At 38.9% G+C, this 21,858-nt stretch overlaps 1 protein-coding gene across 1 annotated transcript in view; it reads left to right on the top strand.

Annotated features, from left to right (window-relative positions):
* Positions 1–2,590: 2,590 nt before the first annotated feature.
* The window catches only part of LOC135216248 (protein takeout-like), a 35,607-nt gene continuing 16,339 nt past the window's right edge, over positions 2,591–21,858 (top strand). Inside the window, exon 1 of the mRNA XM_064251415.1 lies at positions 2,591–2,874. Coding sequence (XP_064107485.1) covers positions 2,814–2,874 — 61 coding nt within the window. The 5' untranslated portion in view covers positions 2,591–2,813. The remainder of the gene's footprint in view (positions 2,875–21,858) is intronic.

The following is a 21,858-nucleotide window of genomic DNA, read 5'->3' as shown; positions in this document are numbered from 1 at the left end:
CCTCTCTCATTCCTGTTACTGTACCTCCATTTATTTTATCTGCCTTCCATCTTGCTATCCACCCTCTCCTAACAATGATTTTCATAGTGCAACAGCTTTGAGGTTTTCCTCCCGTTACAGCTTTCAAACCTACATACTCTCAATTTCCCCTCCAACGCTGAATGACCTCATAGGTCCCAGCGTTTGTCTTAAACTCTAGATCCCATTCCATTCCAAATTGGAGTTCCTCCCATACACATTCGGTGACTCTTTCCACCTGCTGCTTCATTTTTCAGACTTTCGTTTCCCCTACCTTATGACCTCCCATTCCTCGAAGGAAGATCCTCCGGGTTGCTCGTTCCTGCAGCCTCTGCATTTATGTAAAATTGCACATAATACATCTGTAAACACTGGATGGCCGGTTTCGTCCTTACTGAAGGTCGGTCAGGAAACTCAGAACCTTAGCCCGTGCAATGATGCCACACCCTATCTTTCGGCCATTCATCCTGTGGACAGGAGGAAGGTGTTGGTTGCTGTTTGTTTCCTGGTCATTTATTTTACTCGTGATGCTGATGCATCTTTATTTGTTTGCCATTTCTTTTCTGTTTTCTCTTTGACGTTTATGAACCTATATCTGCATAAACTTGCTTTACACGCTAATGACCTTTTAAACTTGTTCCCTTAGATATTTGCTTTTGAGCAATTATGGTTGACAACAACAATTTTGTACAATCATGTAATAAAACACTCATCTTGATCTTATTATAAAGATGGCGGGCTTTTCACTAACATCCAAAATAGAATTCAGGAAAAAATACCGAGTCCTAATTATGTTTTAGGAGTGAAGGCCCTTGTAACGGGCTCCTTATTGCCTATTTCTAACCCGAGCCCGAGGAAAACAAGAAAATGGTAGAAAAGGAGAAAGGGTAGAACTTAATCACGAATTTAAAGAATAGAATTTAAGCCAAAGGCCAAAAAGCACTGAGACCCATGAGGTCATTCATTGCTTAAACGATAATTGACATTAAAAGGTTTTTAAGGTGTAACAGGATGAAAACCTCGCAGTTGCACTGTGAATCAATTGTTAGGAGAGGGTGGAAAGTAAGATGGGAGGAGGAGAATATGAAAAGAGGTACAGTAAAAGGAACGAAAGTGGTTGCAGCTGGAGGCCCGAAGGCACGCTGCAAAGAACGTTAATTGAGTAATGCCTAGAGTGCACTAATGGCATTCCCTCCTACGGGGCTTAATCACGAAGGAGGCGGCAGGCTTGCCTCTCAAAAGAAGAAATGCTATAGATCAGGGAAAACAGATCGAGACGAAAATTCCAAGCCGGTGTAGAGGGAGAGGCGCTGTCGCTGCAGCCGATTCCGCAGAGTAAATTATTGTCATTATTTAGAATGAGCACTCATTCATATCATAGTCCAAAGCATCACTAATTTACAAAACGAGCTTTTGCATAATGAATTCACATCCACATATGAAACAGAACAGGAAAGAATTACTACTGAGAACAAATAAAAGAACAAATGAATAAATGTATGTTTTATAAACAGCAATGTTACGCGGGGAAAAGTGAAGCAATGATGCGTGTCTCTTCTAATCCAGCAAAGATTTTGGTCGTTTCTTCTCTTTATTGAATCACTCCGTCTTACATAAATACACCGGAAAACGCATCAAGTAGCCGCGGCCCTGCTTGGTAGCGAATCGGTGCAGCCGGCAGTGAAACCGAATTGGAAAGTGAAAGTGAGGATCTTTGGTCATTTTCCGTATCATCTTCCATGAACAATGAATGGTGGTCACACAATCACAATGGAATCTCTCTCTCTCTCTCTCTCCTCTCTCTCTCTCTCTCTCTCTCTCTCTGTTTAATTCGGATTTATGTAGCACAACACGTTGTATCTTGGAAATACATTGTTGTTGCTGTTTATATACGTACATATCGTTTTTGTCACCGTATACTCGTTTGACGTGTGAATAATTCATTTCCGTGTTGTGTGTGGCATGAATAAAGCCGCAAGACGCTTTGTAAAGGGGCTCTGTATACATACACCATCTGCTTCCTGTATGTATGGTCGACGTTGAGGAGTTCCCAAGATAAATCTTATTGTTGCGTCATTTCTTGGTGTCAGTAGATCGTGAGAAGTACGTACAGTAAATTATCATCATTTCTCAAGGCGGTGTTAATACCACTGGATAGTAAATCAGATCCATTAATATGTGAGTGAGATGATAAAGGTTATGAGTCATTCAGACAGACGTGAGTTTGCATATAGAAATTAAATCGATTGTATAAGAATTAAGGAAATGAATTTCCAAAGACGAACGATGTTTGTAAATGAAGTCCTGCATGAATAAAGAAAAAAAAAAGTGACTGGAAAATTAAAATGAGATAGAGTCAAATGGGTGCAAGGTTATTTGTTAGTACAGAAAATTAAGTATCCAAGACGGATGGTGTATCGGTTAAGGAACAAACCAGCCTCGCGTAGGAAGGACGAAAATAATAAGAAAAAAAATGAACAAAAAATAGGAAAAGAAGGGGTTCTGCCGCACCTTCCTGGCGAACTCCGAACGAGCAAACACGGAGGGAACTTGATGTTGCCGGAAAACAGGCAGACGAGAGTTAGTTGACGTCCAGCTTCGGTACCAGCAAGTCACCGTCCGTCTCGAGGTATCGCTGATTCCTTCCAAGCCCCTGACACCGCTCTTCGAAACTTCAGCAAGTGAAAGTGCTTTTTTACAGAGAAAGTATTTGAGGTTGTTTGTTCTTTACTGCTCTGTAAAGGCACTGAAGATCGAAATTGAAGCTTTAGGGGCGTTGGACGGACGATTAAATCATGTATACAAGAGGAATTATCGCCATTTTGCTCGTAACTTTTGTGACGGGTACAGAATTTGGTAAGCAGCAGCCACGGTTTTGTTTCTCGGTTAACTACGCTTTGTTAATATTACTTGCGTGTTAGGGTAACCATTCGGTCGAAATGTATTAACCAGGCTTATTTTGAGACACTGTTGGTGAGCGGAGTCATGAGACCCTTCAAGACCAAAATCCAACGTGGCAATGGCCTGTGCTGGCATAAGCCGGCTTAATCCGAAAGAACCATGATCGAACGATAAATGTATGGAAAGGAACAACGGTCAGTAATTGTGCTTGAATAAGAAAATATCAGTACCTGGTTCGGATTCTTGAGTGCCTTGGCCAAACGATCGTAAATGGGATGGTCATAAATGATCGCTGTGGTTTTAAGTCTTTTAGCCATATTATTCTAGGGGTTGTTTTTGCATGTGTTTTCAATATATATCGTAGGCGCCTAGTGAAATCTTCATGAATCATTGGCGATCCAGAATTTGGGTGGTATCTTTCTGGCATGTGTTCATAGTCGATTTAAGAAGTGTGCTTGTGGTCTAGAAGACTTCTCAAACTAGTAAAACCGAATCGTTGCCAGCTATGATTTTTTTAGAAGGCCCTCTGGAATGTCACATGGACTGAATAATTAAGCACATGGAATAGGTTGGTAACGAAGATTTTTCATCTTGGCCCCCCCCCCCCCCCCATTTACCCAATCTCTCTCTCTCTCTCTCTCTCTCTCATCTCTCTCTCTCTCTCTCTCTCTCTCTCTCTCTCTGAACGAATGCCTGACTAAAGGTTTATCACAATGAATATTTATTAGCCATCTCGGGTCGTAGTTTAAAAGATTGTCAGGGTATAAGGTTGTTTTTTTACGGCGAAATTACGTTTTTAATACCCACTTTGCAGTGAAGGCGTCATTGCTCTCATTTTGCATGCTAAAGCCTCGAGTATGCCTTGAATATGGCCAGTTGTCTTAGTGAAATCCTTTCGAAAGCAAACTAACATTGACGCTTCTGTGCAGTCAAATATGTAAATATTCGTGAATGTATTTTCACAGGTAACAAGAAAACCTAGTAACCTTGCCATTTTAACCCTCACCTGGTGACGGCTGATAAGTGTCATTCTGTGAAATGAACTTTTAGTCGAGTGTTTGGTCTGCAAGTGAGAAGGAGGGATGTCAAGATGAACACATCTGAATGGTTTACCTGCCCACCCATGGGCTTGCTCACACAAGCATGAAAATATTTCGAAGAACTTATTAATAACCCGTAAATTTAAAGGCTCTTATTTGATCCATAAGTTCAACTATATTATTTTGAGGGTCTTCCCATAATTGCCCAGTTTTTCTTCAATAAATCCATATCTTGAATACTTTTCGAGTGTTGCCCAGATTGGGCCATGAGACCCAAACGTCCACCGTCGTGACTAGTTGGTTTCGTAGTCATGTCGCTTATCGATTTTACTTTTCAGCAGACTTGGATACTTCGTCGAATTCGTACATGGCTAAATGGGCGAAGAAAACCAGACTGGCAAGTCATAGATATAACGGCACCACTGGAGAAAGTAATGACAAATAATTTGGGATCATTGTCATTTTTCAAGATAACATTATACCACTTTGATTTATATTAATTTATATATATATATATATATATATATATATATATATAATATATATATTATATATATATATATATATATATATATATAAATTAAAGTGGTATAATATTTCTTTGAAAAATTTTGGTTCTGTTTTCAAGATTATTATACCACATTCATTTTATATTATATCATATATAATATATGTGATATAAAATGGATGTGGTTTAATATTCTTGAAAAACTGAACCACTATATAAATCAAGATTTCATTCATCTCCTCACTTGTTCCTTTTTTATATTTTTCATTTGGCTTAAATGATCAGGGTTCATTATTTTGGCCAGGTTCTGTGCAATACTTCGTTATAAAGTAGCCACAAGGTCAGATTTTTATGTGGAGTTCGCTTCACTGGAATTATTTTTCCGAATTGACCAGTTAGGCAGTTCTTTATAGTTCGAAGTCTTTAGCCAACTTTTATGCTTAGATTTTTGTTAGTCTGGTTCTTTTCAGCTTTTATTTTCATCATGCCTTTGAAGTGAAGTCTAGTTAAGAATTTTATAGTAAAGTATATCTTAGTTTAACCAGACCACAGAGCTGATTAACAGCTCTCCTAGGGCTGGCCCGAAGGATTAGATATTTTTATGCGGCTAGGAACCAATTGGTCACTTAGCAACGGGACCTACAGCTTACTGTGGGATCCGAACCATATTATATCGAGAAATTAATTTCTATCACCAGAAGTACATTCCTCTGAATCACTCTGGCCGGGCCGAGAATCGAACTTCGGACCGCCGGATTGGTGGCAGTGTGTGAAAACCACTCGTCTAACGAGGAACTAAGAATTTTACAAAGTAAGTATACAGCTACCACGTATAGGAAGTTCGCACATATTCTGACTGTTCAAGAGTTGTTAGTCAAAGCTGGTCGTACTCATGCACGGGTTCTTGCTCTTGGGCTAAACATAGGTTAGTAATTAAAAAAAAAAAAAAAATCAAGACGGCATCAAACTTTGGTGAGGGATTGTTGGGATCGCCGGATTGACTCCGTCCTTGGAAAGAAGGCAAAATGCTAACTTTTAAGGCGGTGATCTGCTGACAGTAATGTGACGCTGATAAAATTGTCTGGTAAGAGTACCATTACCAGAATCCGGTCAGAGCCTTCTCTGGCTACCTTAGTATGCGAAAAACTCAACTCGGTAAGTGGTAACCGTCAAAGGCTTGACATTACCAACTAACCGTGTGATGAAGGTTGATTCGTCTTGTATAGCAGTTGGGATAGTTCCGGCCCACCCATAAGCATGACAAACAAGGTTGGTGTCATGTACGGTTGAATCATGGCCTTGAGTAAGGTGTAATAGAGGGACGTTGCTTATATCCCATGCGAGATTAAGCACTAATCTCGCGTAACAAGTTAGTCCATACATTTTCTCTGGTGGTCTGAAGCTAACCCAAGGTTGCTCCTAGTTGTTGAAATTTACTCTTATTATGGAAGCTTTGGCATTATTGAATATTTCGGTGGTGTTCTAAGGGCTCCCCCCCCCCCCCCCTCTTTTATATGGTGTGTTTAGATTGAGGGCGTCGAATTCCTCCAATTTCAACTTAGTAGTATTATGTATGCCGTATCTCCCCCACTCTAAACTAAAGCCTGTTAAACTGAAGTCTCCTTCCTCTTGGTAAACCAGAGAATTTCCTTGAAATGGGCCAATAAGAAGAATATATGTACTCGTCCCATAGGTCTTTGTTTTTGAAGGGGCGACTGATAAGAGTCGTGTGGGCGTAACGTATGGGAGGTCAGTGGAAATTACCCCTTAATATTTCCTTTATGCCCCCCCTCCTCCAGCCTCCTCCAACAAATGGCCTCGTAATACTTTATCCAAGTGGAAAGTGACCTATGTCATTACCTGCTTAATGGGTTGTGTTCAGATGATTACTTTTTATTTTCCTTTTTTTCGGCAGTCCGATGTCCTTTGTTTTGACACACCAAATCTCTCTCTCTCTCTCTCTCTCTCTCTCTCTCTCTCTCTCTCTCTCTCTCTCTCTCTCTCTCTCTTATCCTTGGGGGTAATAGACTTAATGCAGTGGTTTGGTCAAGGCAATGATATTTCGGATTTGACATACTTTTTTTACGATGCAGTAACGGCTAAAATTGAAACTTTTCATGGCGAATTTCGCATATTTGGGCGTGAAGGACCCTTTCCTTTGGAGCCACCTTGGCGGTATGGTAGCTGTTCACATGTCCGATTTGTATAGTTCAAGACTCCTTTTGAAAATTTTAAACCTTATTCCCAATATGAAGCAGGAGGCTCACTACCTATGATTAGTTGAAATCATTCGAAAGGATTTTCAAGGGTGAAGGGAGAAGGGCTGTGTGTGTGTGTGTGTACTTGTATGGTTAATGGTATCTGGCTATTGCAGGAAGAATCTGTAGCTGGGGGCCGTCTCTAGTGCGCAAAACTGGTCCTTGTCAAGAGATATAGTGGATCCACTAGACGGGTTTCTTTAAAAAGAGAAACCACTTTTGTTTTCAACGCTAACGCCGTTCAGGGATGTTGATCAACTCTTGGACGAATGTTATTTGCCTCAACATTCAGGGTCGAGAGAAGAGGTCACTGCACCAGCTCGGTAACACTCTAGATTTTCACGTTTACTTGTAACGTACCGCTTCATAATAGATTCAACTAGAACGCAGTGCTGCAATTTTGTCATTTTGTGGTTGTTTGTTGCCGAGTTCAACTGCAATTGGAATTAGAAAGAGAGAGGGGAGGTTGGTCAAGGTTGCCGGCGAGTATTTATGTAAGAGGCTTAATAGAGCTGTTGGTCTTGGTCATCTTGTCAGGCTCCTATTAGTGAAACCACTTCATGATAATTAGGCCTAACAACGTAGTTTTCTTTCTGTGGACGGAAAAAAGTGACATTAGTTTGTTAATGACATTATTTTGTTAATGGGCGCCGCTGTACTTGTCGCCTTCTCCTTCACGTGATTTTGTATTGATATAGTAGATTGATGAAAGACCTAATGAAATAAGTAATAAACCAAAATTCAAAATACCATTTATCAGGGTTTGGATATGTGGTAGCAACGCGCCTTCTTGGTGCCTCGAGCCTTTATATGCTTTCTAATTTCAGAGATTTTACTAGTCCCATTACCTTAAACTCCATGATCGCGACCAACTCCAGTTAAACTACTACTAGTTACATAACGGGCTACTTTGTTCAGAGGTTTTTAGCCTCTGAGATTCCATGATTAACTTTTGCGTTTATTGATTGTACTATTGGCCTGGCGCCTGGCTTTTAAAAATCCTAAATTTCATAATTCAGTCCACTTCTTCATTTAGTACTATATTTTTTATTTACAATCCAAATTTTTTATTTCATTGCAAAAGGTTTTCTTATGCAGGTTTTGTTGAAACTGGTAAAAACAGAAAAATTCATCTAGTAAGTGACATTGAAGTCTTGAATACCATTATTATGGTAAATTGATTCCTTTCAAACCTAGCAAATGTATGCGTATGTATGACTAGGCTAGGGTAGTGACATAGCTGCTTGCTTCTTCTGTGTAGCCTTATCACTTCGGAAAGCATAGCGATTCCAATCTCCAGACCTGGTCACCGTTCGTCAGATTGAGACCGTAAACTCTGAAGAAAAGACGTACGTATGTTTTCAGTGCAAGTTTTCAATATTTGTGTATGATGCCCTTACGTTGGGCCATGCAACCCTTGCACATCCGATGATTGGTATTTTGTTCACTCTACCATTGGCCCACCAGTGGAATATACAGAACCACTGGTACATTTTAGAGGAAATACGTGCAAAAAGCGTTTCTGCTGGCTCGAGAAACTAATCTGGTACCCTTTGCTTAAAACCTATATTATTGTACTCTCATATTGAAACAAAGTTGTGATTTTCATCCTGCAAAACCTATTTCACAATTATCTGTTCTTACCTAGACTTGTTAAATTGATTTAGTCGATAAAATCTGGAGTGGGTGTTTTGTATGGGTTTTTAATACAGGTCCTTCCCTTCAGGTATCGAAAGCATCCCAGCCTCTGAGAGACTTCAGGTTTGTTCATAAACTCAGGCCAGTTCCAGGCTTGGAATGTAAGATGGTTAAGTGTTCGTGGTCGACTTTGTCTTGGGGAAAAATACTTAAATGCACACTATAATGGGAAGTAATGCTCAACAATGCAGCGAGGGTTCTGCAGGGGACAGGTAATTGCTATTATTTTCAGAAAAGTGGTTGAAGATTAACGAATTTCTGAACGATAGGTAAAGAACTTATGTTAGAGTAGTGAAGCAAATGAGAACCATTCAAACAATAAACTTGTGTAAATGGTTTGTATTGACTAGGCATTCCAATTACTGGCCCGAAACCATTGGGAATGAAAGCGAGATATCTGGAAATAATGCTTACTGGCCGAGACAAAGCAAGCAAAGTGTATCGTCAAGCTTAGCGCGACGATTATGGTGAATGTTGCTGGAAATGACTAAACTGTATTTAGGTAAAGTTTTAATAAGAGTATCTTTCATAGAAATGTTGCGTGATGAGTGTTTATTTAGCGTGAAAGTAGTCATAAAATAGAAATTAATCGCACTACTGTATCTGTTATGTCGAGTGGCCGCTGCCATGACGCAGTTCGAAAAGGCCTTCGCTTCCTTGTCTGTAGAGTAGTGAGACGCTCTTTTGGTACGATTGATTAATGCAGATTCTTTTTAGGAGAGGCTGTATTAATGAGCTTAATGATACGACGTTCTTTTATTTATAGTTTTCTTTTAATTATGGGCGTTCTATTCATAGTTGTTAAGTGTACACTTGAAATTGGCTATGTGGGATGGTTCATTTATAAAAAAACTTATTCGTGACTGGATGTGACCTTGAGTTATGTAATCAACATTCGAAGAACACGATTGTTATGCTTGTCCTAGTCACGAATTAATGCAGGTATGGCTGTGGCGTAACTTAATGACATTTTCTTGATATTATTAATTATGATTCTTGGCCGTTTAGTATGCCTGTCTGCGCGTGTGTTGCTGGATTCCAAGTGTTCCTGGTATCATGTCAGAATAACAACAAATAATAATTTTTTTCTGTGGATAGATCCTCATAGATGCAAGGCAGAGTAAAGTACCCTTGTACCCAGACGTAAGAAAACGAATTTGACTTGATCTGCATACCGAACGAGATTATGATTCTGCCCAGACCTACATTGGAATTAACAGTATATACCACACTTGAACCAGAGTTCTTGCCCATCTGCATTGTCCTCGCTCCATTGTACTTAGAAGTTTGGGAATTAATGTGTTTTCGATGCAGATGCTACAGTTATACAGTCTTGTTGTGAATCTAAATCTGTCATTTATTAATCTACTGAGTTGTTGAACCAAAGTGGAGGGTTGAACCTGTTTAGCTTTGGTAGTAAGAGTGGCGTTGGCTCACAAAACTTTCCTCACAGCTAGCGGAGAAAGAGTACACGAAGAACATTTTCTTGCCATTTATTAAGGTGTTCTCTTTGTCTTTTATCAGAGCAACAAAGATTTAATTGAACCAAGGAAATTTTTATATCTTAAATACAGAATCGTTCTCCAATCTTAAGATTGTAATGGTTCTTTTTCCAACGTTGTTTATGCAGTCTCCGTCGTTCTTCCGTGGACGAGACCAGAGCAGTAGAGGTATAGCGTCCATTGAAAGTGAAAGTTTGGGGGGAAAAAAGGTCTTGAGATGAAGTCTGCTCACTTTTACTTTTGTTATCTTTCTTTCGTTGTCATTTTCGTGCGGTGATTTAGTTAGAAATGCCCTTTTGTGTCTTCATGCAGTACTTGGCTTCTCCTTTTTAGTTTGTACGTTTTCATATATATGTGATATTTTCCGGTGATTTTTCTTACGGCAATAGATTTTGATTGTGCTGCCGGTGTTTTCAGGTGTTAAGTGATTTATATTGTTACACTGATAACCGGTCGTTGAAATCTGCCTGGTTTTATGTGTTTTATAGACTGGAGAACTGTAGTTTACGAATCCTATGCCACTGCCACGAGATAACTAGAAATTACTGCTTAGGCCTTAGGGTTTCATTAGTAATGATAAATGATCTACTCCAGGATCACACACACACACACACACACTGTAATTACCGCTGTGCAAGTCATGAAAACGCCATGTCATTCGGTGGCTGAAGAGGTTTCAACGGTTGATGGTGGGGGTGGGGGTAGGGGTGTGGAGGGACTGGTTTCTTCAGGTGAATCCTGCTACAGGTTAATGAGAGTTGGTCAGTACAGGTTCTTGCTACGTGCAGACGTAGAGGTTGACTGTCATCTTTTATTCGTAAACAGATTGGCCCGCCGGCTTTTCAGAATGCACACATTATTACGCGCCTAGTTTTGGTCACAGGATTCGGAGAAAGCAATCTGCATTGCCATCATTTTTCAATTCTTTAAAGAATTTCAACGGGTTTGTCTATTCCCTCGCTGTGTCAAACGTTTGGACTCTCCTCAACGTGTGCTTTAGAGTAGTAGGTAAAAAAAAGGCAAAAGATGAAAATCTACTACCAGTAATAGGAGAGAGAAAACTGGTGAAAACTGTATTACAGACCATTAAGGGAGGGGATAGACTGTATTAAATCAGACCATTAAGGGAGGGGACGGACTGCTATTAAATAATTACACACACACACATATATATATATAATATAGATAATATATTATATTTATATATATATATATATTTTATTTTATATTATATATATATATATAGATATTTATTTCTTTTCTTTTATATGTTATTTATAATGTTTATATTTTATATAATTATATTTTGTATATATTATTTATATTTTTATATATATTTTATTTTTACTATATAGTATTTATATTTATATATATATTTAATAGTTATATATATATTTGTATTTTAATATATTATGTATATATGATAATTGTAATACTATATATGTATATATATATGTATATATATATGTGATATGAGAATTTGTATATCTATATGTATATATATTGTATAGATATATGTATAGATATATGTATATATATATGTATATATAGTGGGTATATATATATTATTCATTCAAGAAACCTCTTACGAATTGAAGACTTGTCTGTGTCTCCCTTAACATAGGCAGGAATGGTATTATGGTTAGTCAGGCTTGAAGTTTAGTAAATCCCCATTCGCTCCCTACAAAGTTTTCATCAATCGCAGATTGATGGCTACAGTAGTCATAACTACCTATGCGGCCTTGGATGTGGTTGCTAACACCTCCCCTCCCCCGCCTCTCTCTCTCTCTCTCTCTCTCTCTCTCTCTCTCTCTCTCTCTCTCTCGCTCACGGTCTCATCTTCCGTCTCCTCTCCTCTCTCCTTCTCTCTCTCTCTCTATAAATTCTATTATATATTATATTATTATATATATAGATATCTATATATATATATTTATATAATATATTTATATATATATATATATTATATAAGTAACGAGTTTAATCGAGATATCTCTGTAAAATTTAATTTAGCAAAGACTTAGAACAAGATCTCGTGGTTTTTTAAACATTAAACCTGAAAGCAAAGAAGATCAATTTACTCACGTGAGAAAATTGCATAGAAAATCTAAATAATGACGTCTGTTGAATGAGGGCGGAAATGCTGGTGGAAAGAGAAAGTGAAATCTGAAGGGTGAGAAAGAAAGAAAGGAAAGAAAAAGATTAAACTTGGTTTTTGCATTAAAATTACAGTCGAGAACCGTATCCTCTCTTTTCGGACAGGGTTAGTGAAAGTTTAGCTTTCTCGGTTATTGGGGTGGAGGAGATTGGCACTGGACAAATACGTAGTACTACTACAAATTTCCCTATCTGTGAGCAGTTTACCGCGATTTGAGACCCTATTGATAGCCGTTAATTCCATATTTGAAATGTTTTTTGTTTGAAATTTCAATTACATGGCTTTCTACCTTATACTGAGTAAGATGTTCCTTGTTTATATTAGGACGCGATTTCGTCTTTGAATGATGGCGTTGTGAGAGTAAACTGCAGTTATTGCGAAGTCCTGTTAAACTGCTGAAGCAAACGGTAAAGCGACACCTACCATGAAAACGACTTCAACTGGAAATATTAGAAGTTTAATCAGGTTAGGCCTGTCTAGTCCATGGAATAACTTCGAACAGTCGATGAAAGAGAGTGAAACGCATGGGCGCTACTTTCGCTCGTTATCTTCTACGCGTCACCTACTCAGAGGTGCTACTGAAAGACTAGACACCTAGACCGTGGACACCGTATGGTGAATGTAAAGTAGACGGGCGGCCGAAGATATCGTCTATTGATGTAATTCGTCGACCACACACTACAGAAATGGGTGTATGTATTACTTTGATCCCCGAGGAGGGTCTCCTACCTCCAATTATATGTATTTGGACAGAGCTGATCTCCACCATTTTTCTACTTTACCAAATTTACAATCTACAGCAACTGGCTCACCCCTGCACGAGTCACCTGTTGGAGGCAAGGAAGGGAGTTGCCCTTAGAGGTTTCTCGTCAGGTCATCAGACTTTGTTCCTTGACTCGAACAGTAGTCATAAATTGAAGTACTAGTTTCTCTCGCCAGACAAGTCGGGAACACGAGAAGCTAATCTCATTAGGTCAAGGTTCTGAGGATTTCTTAAACGGGTTTGATTCTTTTTACCTGAAGCACAGGAATTCGGTCATTTTGTCTCTTATGAAGGTAGTTCCTCGCCCACAAATTAAGCAGTTGCTTGTTCATAAGAGAAATAGCATGTGGTACAAACAATGTATTTGTAATCTTTAAAGCAAAGTCTGATTATTGAGCGCCAGGAATCGTAATAACGCATAAAATTGAGTTTCGGTATTAGCCATCTTGTACGCAAAATGTTGGCACTTGAATACAGTGTAACTGGTTCTTCCGTTAGCGCGCTTAATAGAATCTTTGCAAATTGCACAACATGGCATCATCATGATCCCTTTGACTTGATTCAATATTTGAGCATCAAACACCAGCGTTTCTTGTGCAGTCATTCTGTGTTGTATAGTCAACACATTTTGTTTTTACTGGGGCTTTCTCTTGTTGCACTGATGACCGGCTAACATTTCGTCATTTCTGGTGTGAGAGATCTTAGTCGATTTCTTGAACTGAACTACTCACGAACGCGTTTTCAATTTTGTATGTATATAGGCTATGCGTTTATAGTCCTCTTAATATTCATGTAAATAGTAATGAACAGTAATTTACAGTATTTGACACTAAGGAATAGAACAAAATTTGATTGGTAATTAAGTTCATTTCCTATTATACAAATAAGTGAAATTCGGGCATCGGAATATTGTTACTATCTGTATTGAAGTGTAACGCATAGCTATTCAGCTGTAAATCTGATCACCAGCCTTTATGGGAAGATATAGAACGTTAAACCTGATTCTTCTAATTCTTCTTATATCTCAACACGTGGAAAGTTGTCTTTCGTTTTGTTATGCAATTGTTTTTCCTTCCTACTTAATTTTGTCAAGCAAGGGCCTGGTCAAGACATGTTCTTTTTTCGGAATGGAAATCAGGGCAGTTGATTGACTTGCAGAGTAACGATCCATTATGGGGGAAATCGGGGGAAATTTAGACATGTTGGGTTCTCCCTCTAATCATTTTTCAATTTTGTATGTCCGTATGCGTGTGTCAAGTAAATAAACAATTTAACCTCATGTAGAGAAAACTCATGTAATGAGACATATTTACTAGTCTTGAGCAGTCCTTTAGTTTCTAATTTTTCCGCTCCCTGTTATCATCTCGGGCCGCATTTTGACAGTTTTCCACATCGGCCTCGAGGTTAATTGCAAGCTTGGAGGCTCGATTTTTGCCACGTAGGTGGTAGCTCCTGACACATTATTCATAACGCGATTAAAATGTTGTCTAATATAATTATACCGTTAAGAGAAGTAGTTTGAGAACTTCGCCTGTGGAAGTATAGTCTTGGTGCAGCAGGTAGTTTGGTCACTTAAAGCAATTTACGATAATTAGCTTTTAACTGTTCTTGCATATTTGATAGCCAATTAGTACGCCTTTGGGTAAAGCGTAGACATAAAATACCATGTATAAAAGCAGTGAATAATGTAGAGGAGTGGAGCATGAACGACAATAAAAATAGGATTACTGTCGAATTTTGCGTAGGTTTTGTATGTTTACAGACTTGGTGAAAGTTTGTGTATCTATCGATTATCCGAAGAACTGTTCCACATTCATTTCTGTATTGAATGTTACCTCAATTGTTCCACATTCCTGTCTATATTGAATGTTACTTCAACTGTTCCATATTCCTCTCCTCTTTGTAATGAATGTTACCTCAACAACAGTTCCACATTCCTCTCTGTATCGAGATTGAATTTTAAGTTCAGGGTTAAATTGGCGAGAATCTCGGAATGAATGCCCTACCTTGCCCCGGGCCATTTCGTTTTTTCAAACCCTTTTTTTAAGTTTGTGAAAGTAACTTTCCTTGAAAAGTGCTTCGTCATAATTAGCGTTTTCCACTGGAAGCTGCTATGAAAGGTCTTCGGTCAGTTTCGCACATTGTGATCAGGTCATAAATGTAGACTACTTCTTGTCTTGATATGCGGGCGTTCGCATACGTCGCCATTGGTGAGTACTACATGTTTTGATACAGGAAGTTCATTCTTATAGCGACTTTGTACTGATCATTTGCTCTAGCAAGTCGTGCTCTCTCTCTCTCTCTCTCTCTCTCTCTCTCTCTCTCTCTCTCTCTTCTCGTTTGATAGCTTGACTTAATAAGTTCCGCATAGTTCGAGGTTTAAACAAGTTTAACGAGTAACCTGTGGTTAAACTGACCATAGAACACTTCCTCACCATCATCATGAAAGGTCTTCCTTCTATGAAACATTCAAGTAGAAGTTTGTGGCTGGTATACTGAAATTAAGACTGGCTGGTCATACAAGGCAGATATAAACTGGCTTTGTTGACTTTCTAGGTTTTGCAAAGAAGGCATATATGTTACCAGGGTTTTGGAGAAACCGAAAGAGCTTTGATAGCAGTATTACCATTAACGAACAGTAGCAGGTGTTTATACAGTGTTGCCATCGTTTAATTAGCATGACCTAGATGGTTTGCTAGTAGACTTTTGGATATTTGTTAAGGATAAACATGGCCTTGAAGTTGATGATAGATAATCTCAAGTCTTAGAAAGGAAAGTGTAGTGTGACGCGCTCTCTCTCTCTCTCTCTCTCTCTCTCTCTCTCTCTCTCTCTCTTTTTCTTTTAAGATATGCATCCTTTCCGGAGGCTAGTTTTTGCCGTCTCCCTTAAAAGGTCTTAGTGATCTTGGTCTAAAACGTCCAGGTAGTTGCATTATGGGGGGTAGGACTGCTGCCTAGAAGTTACCTATACGCATTTTTATTTTGAATTGTGCATACAAGTTAAATGCAGTTGATACGAGATATTTGTATAAAGGTTGTTTTAAAGGTATAAGGTAATCTTTTTTAACTTATGTGATAATCCTTTATCTTTTTTACACTAGAACTATACAAGTGTGCACGAGACCGAGAAAAAATAGCACATGAAGTTTGTGTTACAGCTTAAGCAAGAATAAAAAAGTGTAAAAATTAATGTTTGGCTGTGTAGCACTTGAAACAAAGCTGTAGGAAGGATGAAAGCTCTCAGATACATGAGCACATGATTTGTCTGAGTAAACATGATTGAAGATTTGAACTGACGTCGGAAGGAGATTTTTTTTTTTTTCCGTCACAACCCGGAAGTTTTCTTCTCTCCTCCCTTGTAGGACTTGCCGCCTTTTCATTGAACCTGAAAGGTTGCCTTCAGTATCCTTGGCCAGCTATCCTAGAACACGTTGGAGGATTATAGAATAAATAGGAAGCTGTTGGTAAACCGTCCCAAGAGGAAGCTCCTCATCTGAGGCTGTCACAATTCTCAAATCCTAGTGACGCAGCGTCATTCCTTATGCAGTATGGTCTAGGCCGGTGATCAAACATGTTAGTCAGCAATGTAGCTTGAGAGGATTTTTTCCCGGCACATAATTCGGACCTTTATTTTGTGACTTTATTAATTGACGTTCATGACACTTTTGCCACCTCCCTGCAATTTCGACTATAGCTTATAGTCATGGAAACATTTTAATTTCAGTTTTAATAATCCACAAACTTTTCGGTGGCATGTTAGGGAATTTGAAAATATTTTGTAAATATATAATAAATTTAAGGTTTTAAAGAAACAGCTTGTGTAGAGAGTAGACACATTGATCTTAGAGAATAATTTTAAAATTTATGCGACCGCGACTTACAGAGGCCTTGAAGAAGAGTACGATGAAGGTCAAACCGAAGACACCCCGAGGCTAAGAAGTATGGGAGAGTTACGTAAACTTTCTGTTACGGAGAAGGAGGAGGGACCGATTATTCCTTTTAAGGACATCGAGACAGCTGCCGCCCTTTGGGGAAAACCAAAGGGCATCCTTTCCCTTGCCTAAGGTGACCCTTCCATCGGCATTCTCCTCTATCCTTTTGCCCTTCGGGTGTCGTTCATATGCACGGCGGTCTCTCTCTCTCTCTCTCTCTCTCTCTCTCTCTCTCTCTGTGTGTGTGTCAGTAGTTGCTCGGAATACATGGTGATGCGAGCACGTTGGTTTCAATACATATTTTAAGTTGTGCGACATTGAAGACATTTTATTCCACTTCCTGGATGATACTCTGTAACCTTCGTTTCTTCTCACAAGTAGCGAAAACGAGATGCGCCCTTGTGCTTGGGTGAATCTTTGATGGGCATCATGGTCTCATATTTGTTTTATCAGTATGAACATTCGCTGTTTCGGCGATTCTTAACATTTACCCCCAATGTGTCTAACATTTATGCTTATGTATATTTAAACACTGTTTATCTCTCGTCCGAATCATTTCCTCATCGTAGGTTTTTCCTTTCAATTTCTTTTGCCCGCAAATGGAGGTGACCCTCAAAAGGTGTTAACTATTCTTCAAGTGTGAGATTGGTTAACCCCCCCATCCCTTTCCTACCCCTAATTCCCACCAGGTGTGACCCTTCACAGTCGACTAGCGAAAAGAGACCTTATTCATTCCTGACCAAAGATTCAACTTCGATTTTGAGTTCAGATCTCTGGAGTCGATTTAGCTGGCCAGTCGACCGCCGTAACCTGTTACCCACCTTCATTCTGAACAAAACGAGAGTCCATTAACATGCAAGGCAAGTTCCTGTGTACTTAAGAATGAAGTAGATGGACCTACGTTACTGAAGACAATAGCTTTGAGATGAAAATAAGCCAGAACATAAAATAGCACAGGACACTTGAGAGGTCAGCTTTTGAGCAAGTAAATGAAATATGGGCCTTTTGAAATTACCGGGAAGCAAGTAAGCAGTTTGTCGAGTAAGCCGCCGGAGACACTCGAAACGGTTGTAAGTGAAACCGGTTGTGGCTACAAATGTCTATTATTTCAGAGTTCCCGGAAAGACCTACGATGGTATTGGGAGTTTTGCGGGTGTCCCATTTAGGTTTTAATCTCTCATCATTATAAACAGTTTATAAGCCAAGTTTCCAAACAATACTAGAAGGCCTTTAATTAGCAGAAACGTTCTACATATTTGAATAACCTTAGTGGGGAAAGGTACTAGCACACATACATACTTAATATTCGATAATTTTCATGTAAGTGAGAAGGCTTTAACGATCGGAGTTGCTCCTTGATACATCTGTTTCTTGACCTTTACAGGTTTTTGCTGTATTCTGGGTCCATCGAGTACTGCATAACCTTTTAGAAGCTACTTTTTTGTCGCATGAGAGACCTTCCGTCATGACTTGTACGTCTAGTTTCATTGCCAGATAGTTGAAACGGAGCCAGCAAGGTTAAACTCCTCTCAGAATTGGAGTAGTTAGTTTGCTTAGATTGGTTTGTACGATGATTTGGGCGACTGTGTAAGAGACTAGGAAGATTAATGTATCTCGGATGCATGGATTTGATTAATTTTTCATTAACGGGGTTTTCATGATTTTAGTACCTCCAAAGAAGAGGTTAGCTACGATTACATCCTTTGAATAGCAAATCGAGAGTGCATCCACTGTGCAGAAGGCTGTTCCTGCGTCAGTCGTTTCTCTTCACTTGTAATATGTAAAAGCCATTATGACCTCAATAAAGCCCAGTTATACGCCAAAGGCAGCGAGAGACAAAAATTAAACAAATCCTGTCAAGGTGGACCAATAGCTTTCAACTGGACCGACAGGCCGTACAAGTTTTCCCACCTGATGAAACTGGAGATTTGTTCATTCGTTTTAGCATGGTGTAGCATGTCAGTTTGGTCACTGGTTCAAGGTCACGAACTTCGTTCTTGCTGTGAAGCATTTGTGCTGTGTCCTCACTCTTTTCTGAGTGGTGTTTGTTGTTCCTAGATTTCTTTTAGTTCAAGGTTTAAATGATTTGGCCCACAACGCTCCACCCCTCCCACCCACCCCCCACCCACCCAACGGATGACCATCTTCCTTTCCCCACCCCCTTCGGCCCAAACTATTATTATTAAGAAGAGGTTTTGAAATGCCTGATATGCTGATGTTGAAATAAAATGGAAAAAATAGTATGAAGCGTGTGTGAGTGAGTGTTCGTGATTTTTTAAAAGAAAAAATAATATTAAGTTTGAAGTTAAATGTAAAAGAAAAAAAAAAGTAGATTGTGCATGCGTGTTCTAGGAAAGTTTGCGCCGAGGTAGACCATTACAGGAAGATAGCTGGTTAGCAATCTTCAGTAGGCTCTTCTGTTTCAACAAGAAACTTCATTAGACCTGCCATAGTGCGCACTGCAGGTTTTGCAGAGCATCAGCGTCCACATTTTTGCAGAATTATCTTGTTGTTACACAAGCCAGTTCATGGTGTAAAGATGCAAAGCAAGGGAACTATAAATAGTACTGTGAATCTCTATACGCAGGTACCGTAGGTTTCTTTTTAATGCTGTTTTCGTGTTTAAAGGACTTGCGGTTGCATACTTTTAAGTTAACTAGTAGGTTTGTTGTAATAATAATAATAACGCCGCGAAAGGTTCGGTTAATAGCAGAGAGGTTTTGGATGTATAAGTTAAGAACGTCCGAAAGATTAGCCAGACGGGAATGACTCAGTTTATCAGGCTTAACAGTACCAAGTGCTCGTAATGACAGTAGTTGTGCTTGAACAAAACGTTTAGAAATTGCAGTTGCGCGTCAAAAAAATTTGTTCAGGGTGCCTCTTCAGCTTAGAATAAAAAGTTGAAGAGGCGAAATGGAATTCTTCATTGACTTAGCCTCGAAAAGGATAATAAAATTAGATTGAAATTTCACAAAGTATCCTGCTGGGCTTACATCAATTTGCTGAAGTTTGTGGCTTGGTTTGCCTAGAAGGGCGTTAACCTACACCCGACCATTTTAATGGGCTTGGAAGAAGCCTGAATGTCACTCTCATGGCAACCTTAGTTATGTACCGAAAACGTTTGGCATTGTGTCATTGGTGAAAGTCAGTACAGTTTTGGTTACAAGGGGACGACTTTTTTTTTTCGTTAACCTCAGGCCTAAATAATAGTAGAATGGGAAGGTTTTTTTTTTCTATAGATATATAGATTAGTGCAAGCAAATGGCCTTTTAACTGCTGTTACCGATATGACCAATTTCAAGGACAGGAAAAGCTTTTAAAATAAGAAGTGGTTTTCCTCTGATGAACCCTCCGCCTTGACTCCCCCCCCCCCCCCCTAAAGACAAGGTAACAAAAGAAAACTAACTTGTAGGGGCTGAATGGGAGTACAGCCCGTGTAGAGAGAGAGAGAGAGAGGTCAAGTAAAGTAGCAACAGGCGAATGGAGTCGTGTGAGCGACCTGTCTGAAGCCAATAAATCACTGAGCTTTTGAAAATGGAAATGTCATGGACGATTAAGATTTATTATTTATCAAAATAAGAAAGCAAGTTTCTCTCTCTCTCTCTCTCTCTCTCTCTCTCTCTCTCTCTCTCTCTCTCTCTCTCTCTCTCTCTCTCTCTCTCTCTCGTGTTTAAGTAGGAAGAAGTATGTTTCTGATGTCCTTTATTTTTCCACTTCGTTCCCTGTCACGGTAGGAGAGTGAATTGTTTATAAACCAAATCATAGATTGTAAGTAGTACTTTATAATTTCTATATGGTGGTTGTTGATTTTGTAAAATTTAGTACATTTGGTTATGTGCACTAATAAATTCAGCTAAGCTGTTCTAGTTGTTTTTCACAGTGTCTTTCATGTGTAATTATTCGTTCCCGTTATGGTTAGCATTTGGCTGTTATTCATGAATGGTTTTGAAGTCGACTAGAATTATGTAATGAGTGATGTGTCGATATAATTTTGCGCGTGGTCTAGATTAGGTCGGCGAAAGCCATTATATTAAAAAAAAATACTTATTACTACGTAACATAATTGTGGAAGCACCACTGAAGTTTCCAAATTTTTGGAAAGCAGGTGAAGGTCTTTTTCTCACGTTAATTTTTTTGTAAGAAATCGCTTCTCAATTTTAGACGGTGTCATTTCCTCAGATACAGAATTGTCGTCGTTCCTCAGTTAGTGCACTATTGTTGTATAACGTTGTGTGATGGGCCCTGAAGTAAAAGGCAAAAAATGTTCGAATATTACAGAAATTTTGATACCAATGGAATAGTAACATAGGGATGAGTCTTGCTTAACTTGCAATTCACATCTATATTAAATACATAACACTGTAATCTGTGTCAATGTCAGAAAGTATTACCTCCCCAAATGTAAGAATAAGATGCATTTATATCTGAAAGCTGAACAGTGCATGAAGTTCGTGTATTATATTATCGTGAAATTAATGATAGTTAAGCTTCGTCACACTGAACATATCACGCAGCATTCAAGAAAGGTTTGTAGTCCGAGAAGCCTTGGAAGAAGATCTGTGGCAAATTTGATCTACACTAAAATCAGGAGAAAAGTGAATCTACTTCACAAGAAAAGAATATTGGAAAGCCAAACCAATAATGGAGATAACCAAGGTATGACGCCATATAGATTTTTTGCTTTTGATAGAGAAAGTCTTGTTGCTCACAGAGATTACAAGAATAGCGAGAGTGCATCTTAACACCACGGCTTATTGATCAATTCGGACATGCCAGCATTAAGAGAGAAGTCAGAACGTTTCATACTAACGTTCCCTTGGTGATACAATTTTGTATTATTAAGTATTTTATGTCTGCAAGAATAAATGTGCAATGTTATATTAAATGGAGGAAACTGTTACCATCAAGGAAAATAGTAACCGTAGAAGTAAAGTGATTGACCTCTAAATGTGACAAAGAATGACTGAGAATAATGCATGATGTCCACACAAAGCAACAGTTGGGTGAAATGTTGCCAGATAGCAGAGATTAGAGGTCAGCGGTCAGGCATGCAAAACCAAAGTTGCCAATTTAAGTAGGA

Source organism: Macrobrachium nipponense, chromosome 19 (assembly GCF_015104395.2).
Source record: "Macrobrachium nipponense isolate FS-2020 chromosome 19, ASM1510439v2, whole genome shotgun sequence".
Taxonomy (NCBI): domain Eukaryota; kingdom Metazoa; phylum Arthropoda; class Malacostraca; order Decapoda; family Palaemonidae; genus Macrobrachium; species Macrobrachium nipponense.
The sequence above is the reverse complement of the archived record's forward strand: the minus strand, read 5'-3'. Positions and strand labels throughout refer to the sequence as shown.